Source organism: Acipenser ruthenus, chromosome 8 (assembly GCF_902713425.1).
Source record: "Acipenser ruthenus chromosome 8, fAciRut3.2 maternal haplotype, whole genome shotgun sequence".
In the NCBI taxonomy this organism is placed as follows: Eukaryota; Metazoa; Chordata; class Actinopteri; order Acipenseriformes; family Acipenseridae; genus Acipenser; species Acipenser ruthenus.
The window spans coordinates 64,383,785-64,402,823 of NC_081196.1; the positions used below are offsets into that span (position 1 = coordinate 64,383,785).

The 19,039-nt window shown below is 44.7% G+C and overlaps 2 protein-coding genes across 3 annotated transcripts in view; one reads left to right on the forward strand and one right to left on the reverse strand.

The window, feature by feature from the left end:
• Positions 1-257: 257 nt before the first annotated feature.
• On the reverse strand, positions 258-11,345 carry LOC117406592 (pyrimidine-specific ribonucleoside hydrolase RihA-like). 2 transcript variants are annotated; one of them, XM_034923190.2, is made up of 6 exons: positions 11,185-11,345; positions 4,962-5,157; positions 3,358-3,540; positions 2,643-2,754; positions 2,219-2,355; positions 258-876 (listed from the first exon to the last, which is right to left on the reverse strand). In XM_034923190.2, the coding sequence occupies exons 2-6, from the start codon at positions 5,142-5,144 to the stop codon at positions 523-525; spliced, it is 969 nt and encodes a 322-aa protein (XP_034779081.1). In that variant the 5' UTR covers positions 5,145-5,157; positions 11,185-11,345; the 3' UTR covers positions 258-522. The 2 variants fall into 2 exon arrangements, with proteins under 2 accessions (XP_034779081.1, XP_058885481.1); XM_059029498.1 differs by lacking the exon at positions 11,185-11,345 and adding an exon at positions 9,670-9,703.
• A 958-nt stretch (positions 11,346-12,303) lies between these two features.
• ercc5 (excision repair cross-complementation group 5) overlaps positions 12,304-19,039 on the forward strand; it is a 41,550-nt gene continuing 34,814 nt past the window's right edge. The window contains exons 1-10 of the mRNA XM_059029497.1: positions 12,304-12,463; positions 13,638-14,185; positions 14,294-14,423; positions 15,659-15,754; positions 16,050-16,154; positions 16,262-16,356; positions 16,826-16,958; positions 17,745-17,828; positions 18,273-18,369; positions 18,734-18,977. Of these exons, the coding sequence (XP_058885480.1) occupies positions 13,729-14,185; positions 14,294-14,423; positions 15,659-15,754; positions 16,050-16,154; positions 16,262-16,356; positions 16,826-16,958; positions 17,745-17,828; positions 18,273-18,369; positions 18,734-18,977 (1,441 nt within the window). The 5' untranslated portion in view covers positions 12,304-12,463; positions 13,638-13,728. The remainder of the gene's footprint in view (positions 12,464-13,637; positions 14,186-14,293; positions 14,424-15,658; positions 15,755-16,049; positions 16,155-16,261; positions 16,357-16,825; positions 16,959-17,744; positions 17,829-18,272; positions 18,370-18,733; positions 18,978-19,039) is intronic.

Genomic DNA, 19,039 nt, shown 5'->3' on the forward strand with positions numbered 1-19,039 from the left:
TCTCTATCCTTAACCTTGTGGCTGTTGAATGAAGTATCAGTGAAAGTGCTGAAGCTGCATTCAGATCCATGGCCTATCAGACCCACCTGGTGTTGTAATGGCAGAGTTCCACCTGAACAGCCAGCTTTTACAGCACTGACTCGGTCCATGTGTCTGAGGATTCACTGAACTAACACTGATTCCAGTGAGTCTTACCTCAGAGGTGTTGCCATGGTTTCAGAGGTCTCATTTTGATGAAACACACACACACGTTATGGTAAAGGAGAATCTGATTTTATTTAATGGTTTTGTGTTGTGCAGGGTGTCCTGGGTGTTGATTCAGCAGCTCTGCTTTATTTAAAGGTAGAGTAATGCTTTGTGTTGTGCAGGGTGTCCTGGGTGGTGATTCAGCAGCTCTGCTTTATTTAAAGGTACAGTAATGCTTTGTGTTGTGCAGGGTGTCCTGGGTGGTGATTCAGCAGCTCTGCTTTATTTAAAGGTACAGTAATGCTTTGTGTTGTGCAGGGTGTCCTGGGTGGTGATTCAGCAGCTCTGCTTTAAAGCAGCCGTGAGCAGCTGTGTGAACTTGTTCATGTCCCACTCCTTCATGAGGAAGGCCTTGTGCTTCTTGTTCAGGGTGTGACTGGGATCCAGGATCATCATGCCTCTGGTAAGTTCTCCTCGCAGCTCCACACTGACAGAGCACTCAATGCTCCCGCTCATTACACTGCTGTCTATAGCGGCTGCCATGGCATACGAGTCGTAGGACACAAAGCCAGCTCCGAACAGCACATCCTTTCTGGATGTGGCTCTGGAATAGGCCCTGCACTTAGACGTGATCCTCTTCATAAAGGCAGCCTTGTCACCGTCCTGGCTCACCCATTCATCAAAGAATTCCTGTGTGTGAAACATTGTCACCAAAGTTTAACATTGCACAGGATTCTGTGTTCAGCTAAAGATCATTCTGCAGGTTCATTTTCAATGCTGTACCCATCCCACCCGAACCCCCGGCACTCTGGTTTCTGTGTTCATCTGAAGATCATTCTGCAGGTTCATTTTCAATGCTGTACCTATCCCACCTGAACCCCCGGCACTCTGGTTTCTGTGTTCATTTTCAATGCTGTACCTATCCCACCTGAACCCCCGGCACTCTGGTTTCTGTGTTCATTTTCAATGCTGTACCCATCCCACCTGAACCAACGGCACTCTGGTTTCTGTGGTGAAGGAGCAGGCACTACTCTTCCCAGATGTGACCATGTCCTCCATTTTTATTACAAACATCTGGGTTATTCATGGAAGACATCGTCACATCTTGTGAAGAGCTGCTGTTAATGAAGCCAGGTTTCAAGTACACCCTACATAAGGAACCTGTAGACAAGCTTCAAGTGATCACTTTTTATTGTCCCAATCTAAAATGAATTTGCAGTATTGTTGCATTTCTGGGTGCTAACCTTGGATACTCCAATTGTTAGATGTTGCATAGAGTCCAGTGTACAGCACTGTGGCCAAACCACAGGAACAATATACTGTGAATGGGGCTCAGAGGTGAAGTAAGAGGCACCAGGTCTCAAGGATATAGCTGTGTTTAATATACTGTGAATGGGGCTCAGAGGTCTCGGGATGTAGCTGTGTTTAATATACTGTGAATGGGGCTCAGAGGTCTCGGGATGTAGCTGTGTTTAATATACTGTGAATGGGGCTCAGAGGTCTTGGGATGTAGCTGTGTTTAATATACTGTGAATGGGGCTCAGAGGTCTCGGGATGTAGCTGTGTTTAATATACTGTGAATGGGGCTCAGAGGTCTCGGGATGTAGCTGTGTTTCCATTGAGCACATTGTGATCAGTAGTGTGTTGCAGTGATTGTCTGCCCCTCCCTCTGGAAGCTGTCCGCTGGTGTCCTCCCCTCCCTCTGGAAGCTGTTGGCTGGTGTCCGCCCCTCCCTTTGAAAGCTGTCAGCTGGAATAGTTTTGTGGGTGCAGGTACAGGAGTGCACTGGGCTCAGAACAGGAAAACGCTGCGCTGCAGACCCATACACAGACTGGAGTTCCCATAAGAGGGGAGGGACAATGGCACTGACTTATTTAATCTGGTTTTGTTTGTGTTAGGAGGTGGGGTAAAGCAGGAAAGTTAGCTCATATTATCAGAGCTTTGCAAATGATCCGACTTGTACAAGAAATGCTTTGGTCAGATATGAGTTGTTAGTGTGTGTGTGTCAGCGTAATAGGAAGTGCCCACTTACCCATGGCAACTTGTTACGACAAGTGAAGTCCCAGGTGGCAATGTACATAGGGCAGGAAAACTCATTGAGAACGACATGAGCAGCTTCCGGGTCCATCACGAAATTGAACTCTCCGCAGACAGTCCTGTTCCCTTTACCTGCAGAGCAATCCCTGCGTTACACACAGCCACTGTAACTCTACCTGCAGAGCAATCCCTGCGTTACACACAGCCTCTGTAACTATACCTGCAGAGCAATCCCTGCGTTACACACAGCATCTCTAACTCTACCTGTAGAGCAATCCCTGCGTTACACACAGCATCTCTAACTCTACCTGCAGAGCAATCCCTGCGTTACACACAGCCTCTGTAACTCTACCTGCAGAGCAATCCCTGCGTTACACACAGCATCTCTAACTCTACCTGCAGAGCAATGTATTCCTTACCTTCCATGTTCCCTCCCATAATATACAGGTCCTTGAGTTTCTGAGGGAAAGTTGGGTCCATTCGTACAGCAAGGGCCAGGTTAGTCAAGGGACCGACAGCAACTAGAGAAACCTGCAGGGTGCAGTGTATTATAATAGGTATGCTAAGTGCATAAGAGAAGCTGGCCTCTCTGCCGTCATCCAGGCTCTGTGTAGTAATAAACAATCACCACAAGAGGTCCCACTGCATTTCCCAGTATTGAATAGTGTCTCCAGGTATTTGTTTTGGCTTTCATCACAGGGTTCAAATTCTGACACTGGAGTTAGTTTCTTATGTAAAAAAAAGTCCTGGAGTATAGTTTTGGATATTATAAGGTGTTTATGGGTTTAGTCAAAGACAGCATAAGTGTGTTTCTTTTTGCACGATAGTCAGTGCTGCTGTGTTTAAAAATGGGATGTTTGGACATCGGTTTGCTCATGGAAGCAAACAAGCTGTTGTGCTGTTCTGTAAATGCCAGTGTGTGTCTCAGAGTGTATGTGAGAGTGTGTCTCAGAGCAAGTGAGGGTGTGAGAGTGGCTCAGAGTGTTTGAGTGAGAGTGTGTGTCTATTTCATTGTATTTCTGCTATGCTTACAGCCAGTTGCTGTCTGTCCTTGTATCAGCAACCTTGTCAATAAGCTACTTGACCCTGGATAAACACACACAGGTTGAAGTTGATGATCTTGGCAGCTCCTACCTGGCCCTCATGCTCACACACTATTCTGATCAGGGCGCTGACTGCATGCTCTTTCTGCACACACTCCGTCCCTGTGTCTGTCTCATCTGGAGCGTCGCCTAGTCCGTCTGTCCCGAAGTGATCGACGGGAAGGCTTGCTCGAGTTCCTACGAGTGAGGAGGCTGCTCCACGAAACACAGGAATCTAACAGAGACATTCACATCCATCAGTCACAAATCACACAGGAACCTAACGGACATTCACATCCATCAGTCACAAATCACACAGGAACCTAACGGACATTCACATCCATCAGTCACAAATCACACAGGAACCTAACGGACATTCACATCCATCAGTCACAAATCACAAGGGAATCTAACGGAGACGTTCACATCATTGACAATGGATAATTTTTTAATGGATAATTTGACGACAAAGTCCCGCATAAAAGATTAATTCTCAAACTGAACACAGTAGGGATTAAAGGAAATGCATGCACATGGATTAATAACATGCAGAAAACAGAAAGTACTGATTAGAGGAGAAACCTCAACATGGAGCGAGGTAACCAGTGGTGTACCACAGGGATCAGTATTAGGTCCTCTGCTATTCCTAATCTACATTAATGATTTAGATTCTGGTACAGTAAGCAAACTGGTTAAATTTGCAGACAACACAAAAATAGGAAGAGTGGCAAACACTATTGCAGCAGCAAAGGTCATTCAAGACAGCATTCAGAACTGGGCTGACCCATGGCAAATGACATTTAATAGAGAAAAGTGTAAGGTACTGCACGCAGGCAATAAACATGTGCATCATAAATATCCTATGGGAGATACTAAAATTGAAGAAGGAATCTATGAAAAAGACCTAGGACTTTATGTTGACTCAGAAATGTCTTCATCTAGACAATGTGGAGAAGCTATAAAAAAGGCCAAGATGATGCTCAGATATATTGTGAAAAGTGTTGAATTTAAATCAAGGGAAGTAATGTTAAAACTTTACAATGAATTAGTAAGACCTCATCTAGAATATTGTTTTCAGTTCTGGTCACCTCGTTACAAAAAGGATATTGCTGCTCTAGAAAGAGTGCAAAGAAGAGCGATCAGAATTATCCTGGGTTTAAAAGGCATGTCCTATGCAGACAGGCTCAAAGAATTGAATCTATTCAGTCTTGAACAAAGAAGACTACGCGGTGATCTGATTCAAGCATTCAGAATCCTAAAAGGTATAGATAATGTTAACCTAGGGGACTTTTTCGACCTGAGAAAAGAAAAATGGACCAGGGGTCACAAATGGAGATTAGATAAAGGGGCATTCAGAACAGAAAATAGGAGGTACTTTTTTTACACAGATAATTACGAGGGTCTGGAACCAACTCCCCAGTAATGTTGTTGAAGCTGACACCCTGTGATCCTTCAAGAAGCTGCTTGATGAGATTCTGGGGTCAATAAGCTACTAACAACCAAACGTGCAAGATGGGCCAAATGGCCTCCTCTCGTTTGTAAACTTTCTTATGTTTCAAGGCAACAATCAGGCTCTGTGGAACAAATTGATAAAGTATAGCTAGTATAGATAAAGAACAGTATAACATTGACTTCTAAGTGAACATCCACACTTGCCTCCGTCCTGTTGCACACTCTCAGGACCCTGAGTGTATTTCTGCACACGTTCTCGATGGGTGCGTTCCCAAAGCAGCAGGACACCCCCAGCACCTGAACCTGGGGGGCAGCCAGGGCCATCATTAATGCCTGAGCATCATCCACACCACAGTCTACATCCACCAGCAGCAGCTTCTTGGCCATTTCAACAGATCTGCTGCAAAACAAGTACAAATACAGCCAAGGCAAGTGAACCCACAATACAAGTAACATTCAGAAATACAGCCAAGGGAACTCACAATACAAGTAACATTAAGAAATACAGCCAAGAGAACCCACAATACAAGTAACATTAAGAAATACAGCCAAGGGAACCCACAATACAAGTAACATTAAGAAATACAGCCAAGGCAAGGGAACTCACAATACAAGTAACATTAAGAAATACAGCCAAGGCAAGGGAACTCACAATACAAGTAACATTAAGAAATACAGCCAAGGGAACCCACAATACAAGTACCATTTAAGAATACAGCCAAGGCAAGGAAACTCACAATACAAGTAACATTAAGAAATACAGCCAAGGCAAGGGAACTCACAATACAAGTAACATTAAGAAATACAGCCAAGGGAACCCACAATACAAGTAACATTAAGAAATACAGCCAAGGCAAGGGAACTCACAATACAAGTAACATTAAGAAATACAGCCAAGGCAAGGGAACTCACAATACAAGTAACATTAAGAAATACAGCCAAGGGAACCCACAATACAAGTACCATTTAAGAATACAGTCAAGGCAAGGGAACGATAGGTTGAGGATGCAACCCGGGTTCCCTGAAAGAGAAAATAACCATCAACATGAGATATTGCCGTCAGGCAGCACCGGTAGGCTGAGCTTTTATAGCAAAGCTGCCGATAGGCCCCCACGCCAGCTGCAGTGTAAGCCCGCCCCCCTGGGAGCTTACTTAACTGCGTGCGCAGGGATGCACTTCCTCTTTTGCTCTTCAGGCCGTGAAGGCTACCGGAGCGACCTCGCAGCTTGATGGTTATTTTCTCTTTCAGGGAACCGGGGTTGCATCCGCAACCTATCGTTCCCTTTCAAGTCGAAAATAACCATCAACATGGGATACAGTGTACCCTAGCTGTCGCGAGGGAGGATTCTCGGCAGTAGGACAGACTTACGTCATAACGCAACTGCGTAGGCAGTACATCTAGGCATATGCGGAGCTGCGCCTCAGCGTCTATGCTCGTAATGACACCTGTTTTAAAGGTGGAACAGTCAACACCATGCTATCAACCACTCTATACGTCCGCATCCTGAGGCGTCGTAGAGTGTAAAACAGATGCTCCAAACAGTGGAGCAGAGGAATCCAGTACATTTAACCTGTAAAACCTCATGAAAGTATGCGGCGTAGCCCAACTGGCTGCCGCGCAAATATCAGACACCGGCACCCCTCGAAAGAGTATAGTTTTGCGCACCCAGATATCGCTGGTGCATTGTTGCCAAAACAGAAGCTGTGGAACAGTATAGGGTTGGGTTAATGGCTGCCTGGTTTTCTCAGGGCTGCTTAGGCTTCGCTCGCTCACGAGGGGCCTGGCCAGAGCCACGAGGGCGTGGTCTGCCGCCTCCTCTAGGTCGCCACCCTGTGCGCTGCGGTCTCCCCATTGGGATTTGGCCACGCGCTGCTGTACCCGCCGGGGAGGTCTTAGTACCCCCTGGACGCGGCTGGTGTTGCGGTGGTGTTCTACGCCACTGATGTTCTTGTGGGCGTTTGACCTGGAAAGGCCTACGCGGCCATATCGTAGCCAACTGCTGTGATGCCTCTCTAGCCTTAGCTGAGCTTTGCAGCATCTCTTCCACCGCTGGGCCAAATGTGTGCCCCGGTGTAATTGGGGCATCCAACAAGGGAGCTTTGTCATGCTCCTGGACTCTCGCCTGCGAGAGCCAGAGCTGTCGTCTGGCCACCACCAGAGACGCGATGCTCCTGCCCTGGGCCCGCGCGCTAAGCTGGGCTAGCTTGACCAGCAGCTGGGCAATTAGCCCCAACTCCGCTCTCAGAAACACCGAAAGGTAGTCTGGGAGATCCTTTATTAACGCAGCCTGATAAACTGAGAGGAGGCTGGCCAGATTGGACAGCCTAACTGCCTCTGTAGCCGCCGAATAGCCCCTCTTGAGGTGCACCTCAGTGATCCTGCACTGCTTGTTAGGGCAGGTGGGGTCCTTCACCAACCCAGAGAGTGTTGGTGACTTCACCAACGCTGCGAACGCAGCGCCAACTGGCGGAAATGACGCCAGACCCGCTTCACTCGCCCCTTGCATGGTAAAGGCAGCCGCCTTACGCGAGGTTGCCGGGGCGGAGGCTGGAGTCCCCCAAGTGGACTGCACCTCCTTAACAAAGTCTGGGAAGGCCGGAAGCGTCCTAGACTGCTGGCCCTGTGCCAAAGGCGACTCAAAAAGAGAGCGCCTAGGTTCTTCAGTGGCAGGCCATTCTAAGCCCAGGTGGCGAGTCGCCCGCTCTACTAGGGACCATAAAGAGTCATCTACGCCTACCTCCATCTCAGACTCCGAGTGGTGGGACGTGAGCTCTGCCTCCACACTATCCTCTCCGTGGAGAGGCTCACCCTCTGATGCATCTCGAGAGATAGCATCCACGTCCCATGCGTCCTGTTGCGCAACTGGAACGGACAGGGGTTGTGGTAGGATGATCGGCTGGCTGACAACCGGTCTGACTGGCTCCTCTGCGGCCCAAGCTGTGGCAAGGGACATGAGCAGCGATTGCTGCCCCATCATAAGGTCCATAAACTGAGACATCTTATTAGTGAGCTCAGTTACACCACCTCGCCTGTCGCGACGAGGAGAACGGGAACGTCCTCTCCTTCGGGGCGATCTAGAGCGGGATCTCGAGATCTGACGGGGGCGTTCGCCGCGAGGAGAAGGGCCTCGCATTACAGAAAGGCTGTGGGAGCGGTCTCTCTTACGCCTAACGTCAGGAGATCGTTGACCAGGGGTAACCTGGGAAGGCGAACTCCTGGAAAAAGGCAGCTTCGCTGGCGGGGAAGCCAAAGAAGGCTGCGGGGCGGAAAGGGTGTGTGACGACCCAGATGAAGGGGAGCGATCCCCGACTGCTCTCCTCGCCCTACGACGCAGAGTGCGCGTCTGAAAGCTTGCACATGACGTGCAAAAGGCTTTGTCTGCCAAAGCAGATGCTGCATGCTCCGGCCCCAGACAGGACACGCAGTCCTCATGCGGGTCATTAGCTGGTAGCTTCGTCCCACAGGTGACACAGCGGTGAAATGACATGGTGCAGCACGTTGTATGCCGAAGCGTACCGTGCCAGTAACAGGAGCGCCGAGCGTTAAGCACTGAGCACCAAGCGTACAGCTTTAAGGTGCGTTGAGGCGCGTGCACCAAGCACTGAAAAGACAATCGTCAAGTGCGTGCACTGGGGCACCGAGCGTCGAGGTGCGTGCACCAAAGGTGCGTGCACCGAGCACCGAGCGTCGAGGTGCGTGCACCGAGGCACCGAGCACCGAGCGTCGAGGTACGTGCACCGAGGCACCGAGCGTCGAGGTGAGTGCGCCGAGGCACCGAGCGTCGAGGTACGTGCACCGAGCGTCGAGGTGCGTGCACCGAGGCACCGATCGTCGAGGTGCGTGCACCGAGGCACCGATCGTCGAGGTACGTGCACCGAGCGTCGAGGCGCGTGCACCGAGGCACCGAGCGTCGAGGCGCGTGCACCGAGGCACCGAGCGTCGAGGCGCGTGCACCGAGCACCGAGCGTCGAGGTGCGTGCACCGAGGCACCGAGGTGCGTGCACCGAGCACCGAGCGCGTGCACCGAACACCGAGCGTCGAGGTGCGTGCACCGAGGCACCGAGCGTCGAGGTGCGTGCACCGAGGCACCGAGCGCCGAGGTGCGTGCACCGAGCGTCGAGGTGCGTGCACAGGTGCGTTGCGTGCACTGAGCCCAAGCACTAGGCGCCGAAGCGCTACACCAAGCGCCTAAGCGCTGACACCGAAAGCGCCGGAGCGCGTGTACTGCACCAGACGATCCACGTCAGCTGACCCGCAAAGCGGAGACGCTATGTGCTCTAGTACTGTGTCTGAGTCTCGAAAGACAAGGTGTTGTGCTGCTTATAAGGGCAACAGTTAATGCACTTGCTGGTCGTCTTCCTTATACTGTATGGGAAAAAAACTTTTTTTTTTTTTTTTTTTATTTGTTTGGACGCTGCAGCACACTACGTATAGTGTAAGAACAGTGGGGCTATACTCATTAGCTGCCACGTGGCGGTAGAACGCGCCGCGGTGGGGGGGGGGGAGACTGCAATGCAGGCTGCACGCACACACACACACACACGCGGTCTAGCCTAAGCAAGACCGAGGCTGCAATAATGCGCGTGGACTAAGGCCAACGCAACACGCGTCCCAAACAATATACAATAAAAAATATATATAACAATATATATATATATACACAAAAACCCAAATAATAAATATAATATAAATTATATATAATAATAATAATAATAAAAGGAAGACGGGAGACCACGAAGACGCGATGCCGAAGCAAAGCGAAAGGAAAAATATATATTAACAAGAAAATATATATAATCCTAAATAACACAGTAACTGAAATAAACTCAGAGAAGGGGTAATTAACCAGCTTCTCAAGCGTAAAGCTTATCGAGTACAATCAGTTAACAAGCTCTATTATCTATTACCTACCGTACCAAGGCTGAAGACAAAAGAGGAAGTGCATCCCCGCGCGCACAGTTAAGTAAGCTCCCAGGGGGCGGGCTTACACTGCAGCTGGCGTGGGGGCCTATCGGCAGCTTTGCTATAAAAGCTCAGCCTACCGGTGCTGCCTGACGGCAATATCTCATGTTGATAGTTATTTTCGACTTGAAAGGGAACTCACAATACAAGTAACATTAAGAAATACAGCCAAGGCAAGGGAACTCACAATACAAGTAACATTAAAAAATACAGCCAAGGGAACCCACAATACAAGTACCATTTAAGAATACAGCCAAGGCAAGGGAACTCACAGTACAAGTAACATTAAGAAATACAGCCAAGGGAACTCACAATACAAGTAACATTAAGAAATACAGCCAAGGGAACCCACAATACAAGTAACATTAAGAAATACAGCCAAGGCAAGGGAACTCACAGTACAAGTAACATTAAAAAATACAGCCAAGGGAACCCACAATACAAGTACCATTTAAGAATACAGCCAAGGCAAGGGAACTCACAGTACAAGTAACATTAAGAAATACAGCCAAGGCAAGGGAACTCACAATACAAGTAACATTAAGAAATACAGCCAAGGCAAGGGAACTCACAATACAAGTAACATTAAAAAATACAGCCAAGGCAAGGGAACTCACAATACAAGTAACATTAAGAAATACAGCCAAGGCAAGGGAACTCACAATACAAGTAACATTAAGAAATACAGCCAAGGTAAGGGAACTCACAATACAAGTAACATTAAAAAATACAGCCAAGGGAACCCACAATACAAGTAACATTAAGAAATACAGCCAAGGCAAGGGAACTCACAATACAAGTAACATTAAAAAATACAGCCAAGGGAACCCACAATACAAGTACCATTTAAGAATACAGCCAAGGCAAGGGAACTCACAGTACAAGTAACATTAAAAAATACAGCCAAGGGAACCCACAATACAAGTAACATTAAAAAATACAGCCAAGGGAACCCACAATACAAGTAACATTAAGAAATACAGCCAAGGTAAGGGAACTCACAATACAAGTAACATTAAGAAATACAGCCAAGGGAACTCACAATACAAGTAACATTAAAAAATACAGCCAAGGCAAGGGAACTCACAATACAAGTAACATTAAAAAATACAGCCAAGGGAACCCACAATACAAGTAACATTAAGAAATACAGCCAAGGGAACCCACAATACAAGTAACATTAAGAAATACAGCCAAGGCAAGGGAACTCACAATACAAGTAACATTAAGAAATACAGCCAAGGCAAGGGAACTCACAATACAAGTAACATTAAGAAATACAGCCAAGGCAAGGGAACCCACAATACAAGTAACATTAAGAAATACAGCCAAGACAAGGGAACCCACAATACAAGTAACATTAAGAAATACAGCCAAGGCAAGGGAACACACAATACAAGTAACATTAAGAAATACAGCCAAGGCAAGGGAACTCACAATACAAGTAACATTAAGAATTATTACCTTGTGTAACAGTGGCGCTTGATTGCCTCTTGGTTCTGCAGTCGCTTGTTGCTCTTTGAAATAGTTCAGGTGGTTTTGGCAGTGGCTCAGTTCTTGGTAATAATAATTAACAGTAAAGCAATGATGTTGGTTAGCTTCAGTCTCAAAGTTTAAACCGGGATGTTGAAGGTTGAAGATTAGGTCTTTGTAGGAAGGCAGTTGCCACATGATCCATAACCAGATGTGATATAAACATGGCAAAGATCATTTTCCCCCTTTGACAGTTTGCCCCAAATGTAGGAGGTGCTGTTTCAGACAAAAGTCTGTCAAATATGCTGTCCTTACAAAGGTAACAGAAAATTCTCCTGTCAGGTCACTGCACTCTGATTGGCTATCATATTATTGTTAATAAAACAATGAATAATCCTCTTTTACACCAAAACCCTAACCTTAAGGTCAGTATCCTACACTGTAGTCATTACACATCTAAAGTAGTTAATGTTTGGCAGTGAAAAGCCATGTGTCTGCACTGTTCTGAATGCTGTCTAGATCATTTTGAATGACCTTTGCTGCTACAGCAGTGTTTGCCAATTGAACAAGTTTGCTTACTATACCAGAATCTAAATCATTCATGTTTCGGTAAGTAAAAATTAACTACCCTCCAAACTTGCAGTGAACTCAAAATCGGCCTAAGAACCTCCTGTTTGTGTTGTTGTGCTTTATTGCGCAGATACTGGTACACCTGGGGTCCCTGTTGGAAACACTGGTACTTGAGAGAAAAGTTTGAAAACCACTGGTTTAAAGGCAGTAAGACGAATTAAAAAAATCACTGACTTACGAGGTTTTTTCATTTTCTCGTAATGCTAGTATTAGCTGAGGCCATCATTTCTATATTAATCTTCGTCTCCATAGAAACATGCTGCTGCATCATTTATAAAAGTATTCAACGCTTACTGTCTGGAAGTTAAACTCCTCCTCTTCAGACCTCACCATCATTTCGTGGGGGTTTACGTGAAAATAAATTCATCTACATTTCATTTCAGTTACGCTAGTCTACAACAACATGATCATTTTTGCATTTAAACCAAGATTTAAAGCAACACACATACAACGTTTTATCTTTTTGATCCAATATTTTAAAATCTTCGATTTCAATGCTAGTTACGTTTCCCTTGCTTTGGCAGAGTGGTACAGTCGGTGCTGCAGCTGAGCAGGAAGATGGTGAATTCAAAGGTTCGGGTGCAATAAGAAATGTTCAGCTTCTCGTTTCCTGTTTAACTTGTTTACACGACGCTGTGAGGTATGAATGTATTTGACATCGTTTTCTGTTACATAGTGCCGAATGAAGGGCTGGTGTGGCTTTATTATAAAGTGCGCAGGCGCTGTGTGTGGAGTCGTGTTTCGTGCCTGTAATGGCAGGTCATTTGTTAATCCAAACAGACGCGCTCTGAAACGCAGGGGTTTATAATACCAGCGCAGAATGGCATATTATTATGATGGTAATGTGTTCAATAATGGTTGTTATTGATGATTTAATACTTCGCTAAATTGTGTTATGGTTTTGGTTCTTTATAGTTACATCATGTTTTTATTCTAAATGAATGACTGGCCTAAAACTGACCAATTTCTTTTTCGGGTGGTGATGATAATAATTCACTTGAGTTTGACTGGTCTTTATAGCCCCATTTTCCACGCCATCAATCACAGATAGTATATAAGCTGTCATGTTTAAGTAGGCTGTATCTGTTCTGAGCGCTCCGCACATTATCCAGGTGAATAGCGTTAACGGTAACTCTGCGAAAAAAATGCACCAAATAGGGAACATTACAGCAAAGTGTGGTACCGACCATACAAAGGTGTACAAAACTAGGTATGTATGCCCATCTTTCAAAGCTTAAGGACATGATCTGGAAAGACCAGTAAAGGGTGTTTGAAGTATGGCGTTTATGTCACTGTTCTGTTGTTTAGGTGGGATGTTGCATGCTAGATTATTATAAACTGTAAAACAGCTACACTCCAAACTAGTGGGTCTTCCGTGATAAAATAAAGAAGCACAAGAGACACTGCCCAACTTTGAACTGTTAATATATTATGCGTGCGTCCTGTTCTGTGACTAATGAATCTGTAGCAGTGGTACCGCACTCAGCAGTGGTTTCCTATATATGGAGTAGAGGGCACAGAAGGGTATTTAACTATTGTGCTGTGTTATTATTTTCACAATTATAATCAATTTAATGAACAGCCTTTTGATTCATTGTAAATATAATATGAATATAAAAAAACACGACTTTAAATACAAACTCATGTCTACTTTGACTGTCTTACTGTATTTGACACTCAGACTAGTTATGTGTCTGACATTTACCCTGAAACCTTAGCTTGAAATACCAGACTTGGGTGAACAGTATTTCTGTTGTGCTTTCATTGGTGCTGTATATATCTGACATGGAAACCGTTTTTTTTTTCTTTTCCAGATTCAGCCGGTGGTGTTCTGTTGCGTGGCTGGGTTTGAAAACCCCCCTTAATAGCCGACTCTTCTCTCATCTACCATCCTAGCTTCATTCAATGCCTAACACTGCAGGAAGTCCAGCCGCAGATCTTTCAGGCAGCGGTGGCCAGGCTGCTGTGGAGACGCCCCGGAGCAGAGATGGGGGGGAACACGGCTTGGTCAATTCTTTGAGCCGAGGTGCTTCGGCTGCACCTGGAGGATCAAGCAGCGAAGGACAGCGTCCGCGGACCTGCCCAGTGACACACTCCCGGGAACAGTTTTACACTGTGTGTTCAGACTACGCCTTGGTGAACCAGGCTGCGTGTCTCTATCACTCCTCTGAACACTCAGCCCCTGCAGCCTCACTCGTACAGTCACTCGCTGAGGGCCAGGATCACAGCAGCTCCAGTATGACTTGTGAGGGGGACTCTGCTATGGAAGCCGTGTCTGCCAGTCACACAAAGCCTGTGCTAGCGTGGGAGATCGACACCACAGACTTTGATGCTGTTTTAATAAGAATGAAAAGCTGGACAGGTGAGTCTGAACACAGTCTAAGAAATGGGCTACAACTGTGCTCTGTATCAGTGCATTCTATTCTGTGAGGTTTCATTGGATTATAAAGAGCTCCTTCATTTTCTACAGGCAACCTGAAGAAGACCGGCTCCAGGAAGATAAAGGCCTCTGATAAGCACAGTCGAAACTTACAAGAGTTTCCCCAGCAGGCAACACTGGAAGAAGTGAAACAGAGAAAAGTACTGGATCAAAGAAGATGGTGGGTTTATTATCTAAAAGAAAGTAATGGCTTGGCTTGCAAAGACAAACACGCATGCAAGCCCATGTGTCTCTTTGAACACCCATCCAGTATTATAGCAGTAATTGCAATATTTGCACATTTTTATATATATATATATATATATATATATATATATATATATATATATATATATATATATATATATGGCAGCTGGCTCTTTGAGCTAATATATATATATATATATATATATAAGAAAAAAGAGAAAAGGATATTTCAGGTACTTAAAAAGGTAGAATAATTGATTACAAATCAATTATCAGGACGTTTCGGACAAGTCCTTCATCGGCTGAATACAAAAAAACAGTGCTTTAAGAAATTGATAAAAAACAAACAAGTAGTCTTTTAAACAAAATTCCAGAATGTTGGTGATGTTGATGATGATAATGATGATGATGATGATGACCTCAGAATAGAATGTTCATTCCAAATGGCTCCAAAGTGCCTAGTTTGAAAATAAGTTCATATTCCTTTTGTTTCCTGACAGTATTAGTTCCATAGCACTGAACCATCCCACAAATTGTGATGTCTTCTATAGTGGTCATTTCTGTTAAAATGTCTGGTGACAGGACAGGTAGAGGTGTTAATTCGTATACTTCTCAGATATTCCACAAAGCGATCAGCCAAGCGTCATTTTGTTTCACCAATATATAGCTTGTTACATTTGATGCAGCCAATGCAATATACAGTTCCTTTACTAATGCAAGTAAAAGTATCATGGATAGTAAATGAGGATTTTGCTCCCTTAACTACTGTATTGCTGTGAATGTATTTACAAGTAGCACAGCGTGACCTATTGCATGGAAACGTACCCTTAAGACTGTCCAGTTTGGGTCGAATGTTACTGTGATCCAGATGCTCTCTTAGATGTTTCTCTTCTGTATGACATTAGAGGAGGGTTATTGAAAATAGGAGCTGTAGAAGGATCATCTTGAAGAATGCTAAAATTTCTTTGTATGATGTGTTGTACTTTTTTGGTACTTTTCTGAAACGTCTTGATAATTGATTTGTAATCAATTATTCTACCTTTTTAAGTACCTGAAATATCCTTGTCTCTTTTTTTTTTTTCTTTTTTCTTATTGATCGTTTTGGTACACAGCAGTTTTCCTTTTTCTCAAACTATAAGGGTGTCTGCCAAGAGAGAAGTAATAATTATATTTCAATGTTTAATGTTCTCTTTAATATTTTGCACTCAGGTATTGCATCAGTCGTCCCCAGTACAAGACTTCCTGTGGAATTTCCTCTTTGGTGTCGTGCTGGAATTTCTTGTACAGCACACTTGGGGCAGGGAGGTAAGAATAATGCCACAATGAATTCCCTCCTTTAAGAACATCTCCTCAGCATGGTGATCAGTTTGATGATGTTAGCTGAGGGACATATTTCTGTTGAATACAGAGCCCTGAATGTTTAAGCAGCAGTGTTTTCTAGCCAGTGTGAATGCCTCCACATGGCTGCAACTGACTTGCTGATCAGGTGGGACAATGCAGGGGATTCCTTTTCTTCAGTGTTAAGTAATGACCCCTCAAGCAGTGTGTGCAAACTGATCTGAAGCAGCAGTCTTTCAACTTGTTCAAATGTATTTTCTAGTCTCCCGCCAATCACCCAAGAGGAGGCGTTGCTTATTTTGGGCTTCCAGCCACCCTTTGAAGAGATCAAGTTCGGTCCCTTCACTGGAAATGCAACACTAATGCGGTGGGTTGAGCTGCTTACTCTATCCAATCCAATCCTATTGAAAACAATTACAAATGCTAATCTGAAGTTCTAAAAGAGGCTTTTCTAAAACAATGTTGTGTTAACAGGTGGTTCAGACAAATCAATGATAACTTTCGTGTTCGAGGATGTTCATATATTTTATACAAACCGCATGGGAAAAACAGAACCGCTGGGGAAACGGGTAAGTCTATGAGTACAAGTCACTAATTCTCATGCTGTCAGACATTCAGATAGCTGTATATTTTACAGAATGGCTTGCACATCATAACATATTGAGAACAATGAACTGCTGATTAGGTGTTATGTTTGAAAATACTGTACATGTACAATTTACTTTAAACATGGTGAAACCACATTATCACAATGTGTGAGTTATCTTATGCTCGTAGTTTCTGATGCACTCAATTAAACTGACAACAAACTGTCTCCACACTACTTACAATTTGCAAGGCTAGTTAGGGTTTCACCCATAACTAATAAACACTCAATAGTGCTAAATCTAGAAATACTAAAGAAACTGAATCCAGTGACCAGAGGCTTCTCTTCACATTAAGACTGTTGAATAATGCTGTATATTAAATTGCTTGGTTGAGTGTGGGCATGTTACCCCTCTCACTGCAGTGTAATAATGCAAGTCTTTCTGTGTGTAGCTGAAGGAGCTTTACTGAAATTAACCCGAGGACTACAAGACGATTCGATGGCTTATATCTACCACTGTCAGAATCACTACTTCTGTCCAGTGGGATTTGAAGCAACCCCGTTGAAAGCTGCTAAAGCATACAGGTAGGATCTGCCTGTCCTCTCTGTTCAGTATCACACCTGTGCAGTTTCAATGAAAGCCTTCCTTTCAGTGCACACTGGCTGTGGATCCTTTCTTTGCAGTTTCAATGAAAGCCTTCCTTTCAGTGCACACAATAGGGCCATGCTTCAGTATTCATTTCAGTAGTGCACAGAATCCTGTTGTATTTGTCTCCTTTTAGAGTAACATCTGTTCTGATCAAACTGGAGCTCTTCATTGAAACATCAAGAAACTGCGCAATTCATCACTGAGTGCAGTGACAGACCACCTCCGCCCAGCCACAGTCATCTGTTCAGAAAAATGAATGATAAAAACACTTGAAATTGATTAGCACATACATTGAAAAGTCTAGATATGTATTGCAGTGTTTTGTGTGCTCCTCGGAAAACCCTGTATAAATACAGTATTAGCAGAGTGCAGGAAACCCAAACCAATGAAATCTGAAGTACCCGGCCAGTGTTTTAGACCCACTCGTGTGCTGTGTAGCCTCCTGCCACTTTCATATCCAAACCAGGCTGGGTTCATTGCTTCATCCTGGAAGACCACATTGCATTCTGTGAGCACCTGGACCTGAACGTGTTGGTCAAGCGCAGCCTGCACTGCTGAATGCACCTTCCAAGACAAGAATTCTGCCCTTTTCATTTCACTACAACACAGAACGCATGGGACACCAGTTGAGCTGTTTGAGAGCAGGGCTGATACCTGATGCCTAGTTAAACAACCGGCTACTGGAATTCAATTGTGACCTCAGTCTCTTTGTCTTTGTGTAGGGGTCCCCTCCCACATAAGGAAGTGGAGCACTGGATACTTATTGGAGAGCCAAGCAGGAAACATCCAGCCATACACTGCAAAAAGTATGTTGATGTGTTTTTATATAGCTTTAAAAACCCACTTTAATCCCCATTCACCCCTAAAGCCCTGGTGAGGGTGACTGCCACATGGAGAATTATTCTAAGGGTTCTAGGTTGACTGGAGCCCATATGTTTTTAAACCTCATTGTTCTATTATTCTTTTAGTTAATACCAACTTCCACATTTTTTGAACATGTTACCATATCAAAGGTGTCATGACTCCCCAGTAATGTTGTTGAAGCTGACACCCTGGGATCCTTCAAGAAGCTGCTTGATGAGATTCTGGGATCAATAAGCTACTAACAACCAAACGAGCAAGATGGGCTGAATGGCCTCCTCACGTTTGTAAACTTTTTTATGTTCTTATGACACGATGCATGTTTTATTCTTCCTCAGATATACTGGAGTCTAGTTTGATCCTATTTTGTGATTTGAATGTGTTTTCAGGTGGGCAGACATAGTGACAGATCTCAATACACAGAATCCAGAATATCTTGACATTCGTCACACAGAGAGGGGTTTACAATACCGAAAAACAAAGAAGGTACGTTTTCTTCAAATCCGCAAAACTTCAGTTAACCAGAAGGAAGCCTATACATATACTGTAGTTTAATGTAGCAATGCCTACTGCTTGTTCATACACCTGTACAGCAGCAGGGTGTAATATCTATTAAAGAACACATTCATTTTCTGTATGAAAACAATGCAAAAATGTACTTGCTTTTTCCCTAATTCTCATAATCACAAAACCATTTACATTTTGGCTGCTGCATTAACTATACTTTATGAATATTGACATGTATTTTCTTGATGTGTTTGTCTGTTTATTGATATTCTCCACGGGATGAATATTAAAGCTAGATGTCTGGTAAGTGGATGAAAGCTTTCATACATTTGACTTTTAACAGGTGGGAGGTAACCTGCACTGTCTCCTAGCATTCCAAAGAGTAAACTGGCAAAGATTGGGCCCCTGGGCATTAAACTGTGAAAACCTTGGGCAAGAAATTCATCAGCAGGTCTCTGCTCGCAGCGGGGCAGGCGTCTCGGACAGCAGGGAAGACAACAGTCCCGTCAAACACCACGGATGCTTGGGAAGGACACTTAGTGGAGGCTTTCAAAAGGAATGGAAGAGATTCTCTAACACCTCCGAATGCAGGAGCGCTGGAGCCCCGGAGAGTGAAAGGGATGGAGAGCCTGCTGATTAAAACAGGACT

Excerpts from the sequence above, each read along its gene's own strand:
- LOC117406592 (XM_034923190.2), bottom strand. The coding sequence starts at position 5,144 with ATGGCCAAGAAGCTGCTGCTGGTGGATGTAGACTGTGGTGTGGATGAT. Across the intron at positions 2,755-3,357 it reads TGTGTGAGCATGAGGGCCAG|GTTTCTCTAGTTGCTGTCGG; the intron begins GTAGGAGCTGCC and ends TGCACCCTGCAG. Across the intron at positions 2,356-2,642 it reads TATGGGAGGGAACATGGAAG|GTAAAGGGAACAGGACTGTC; the intron begins GTAAGGAATACA and ends ATTGCTCTGCAG.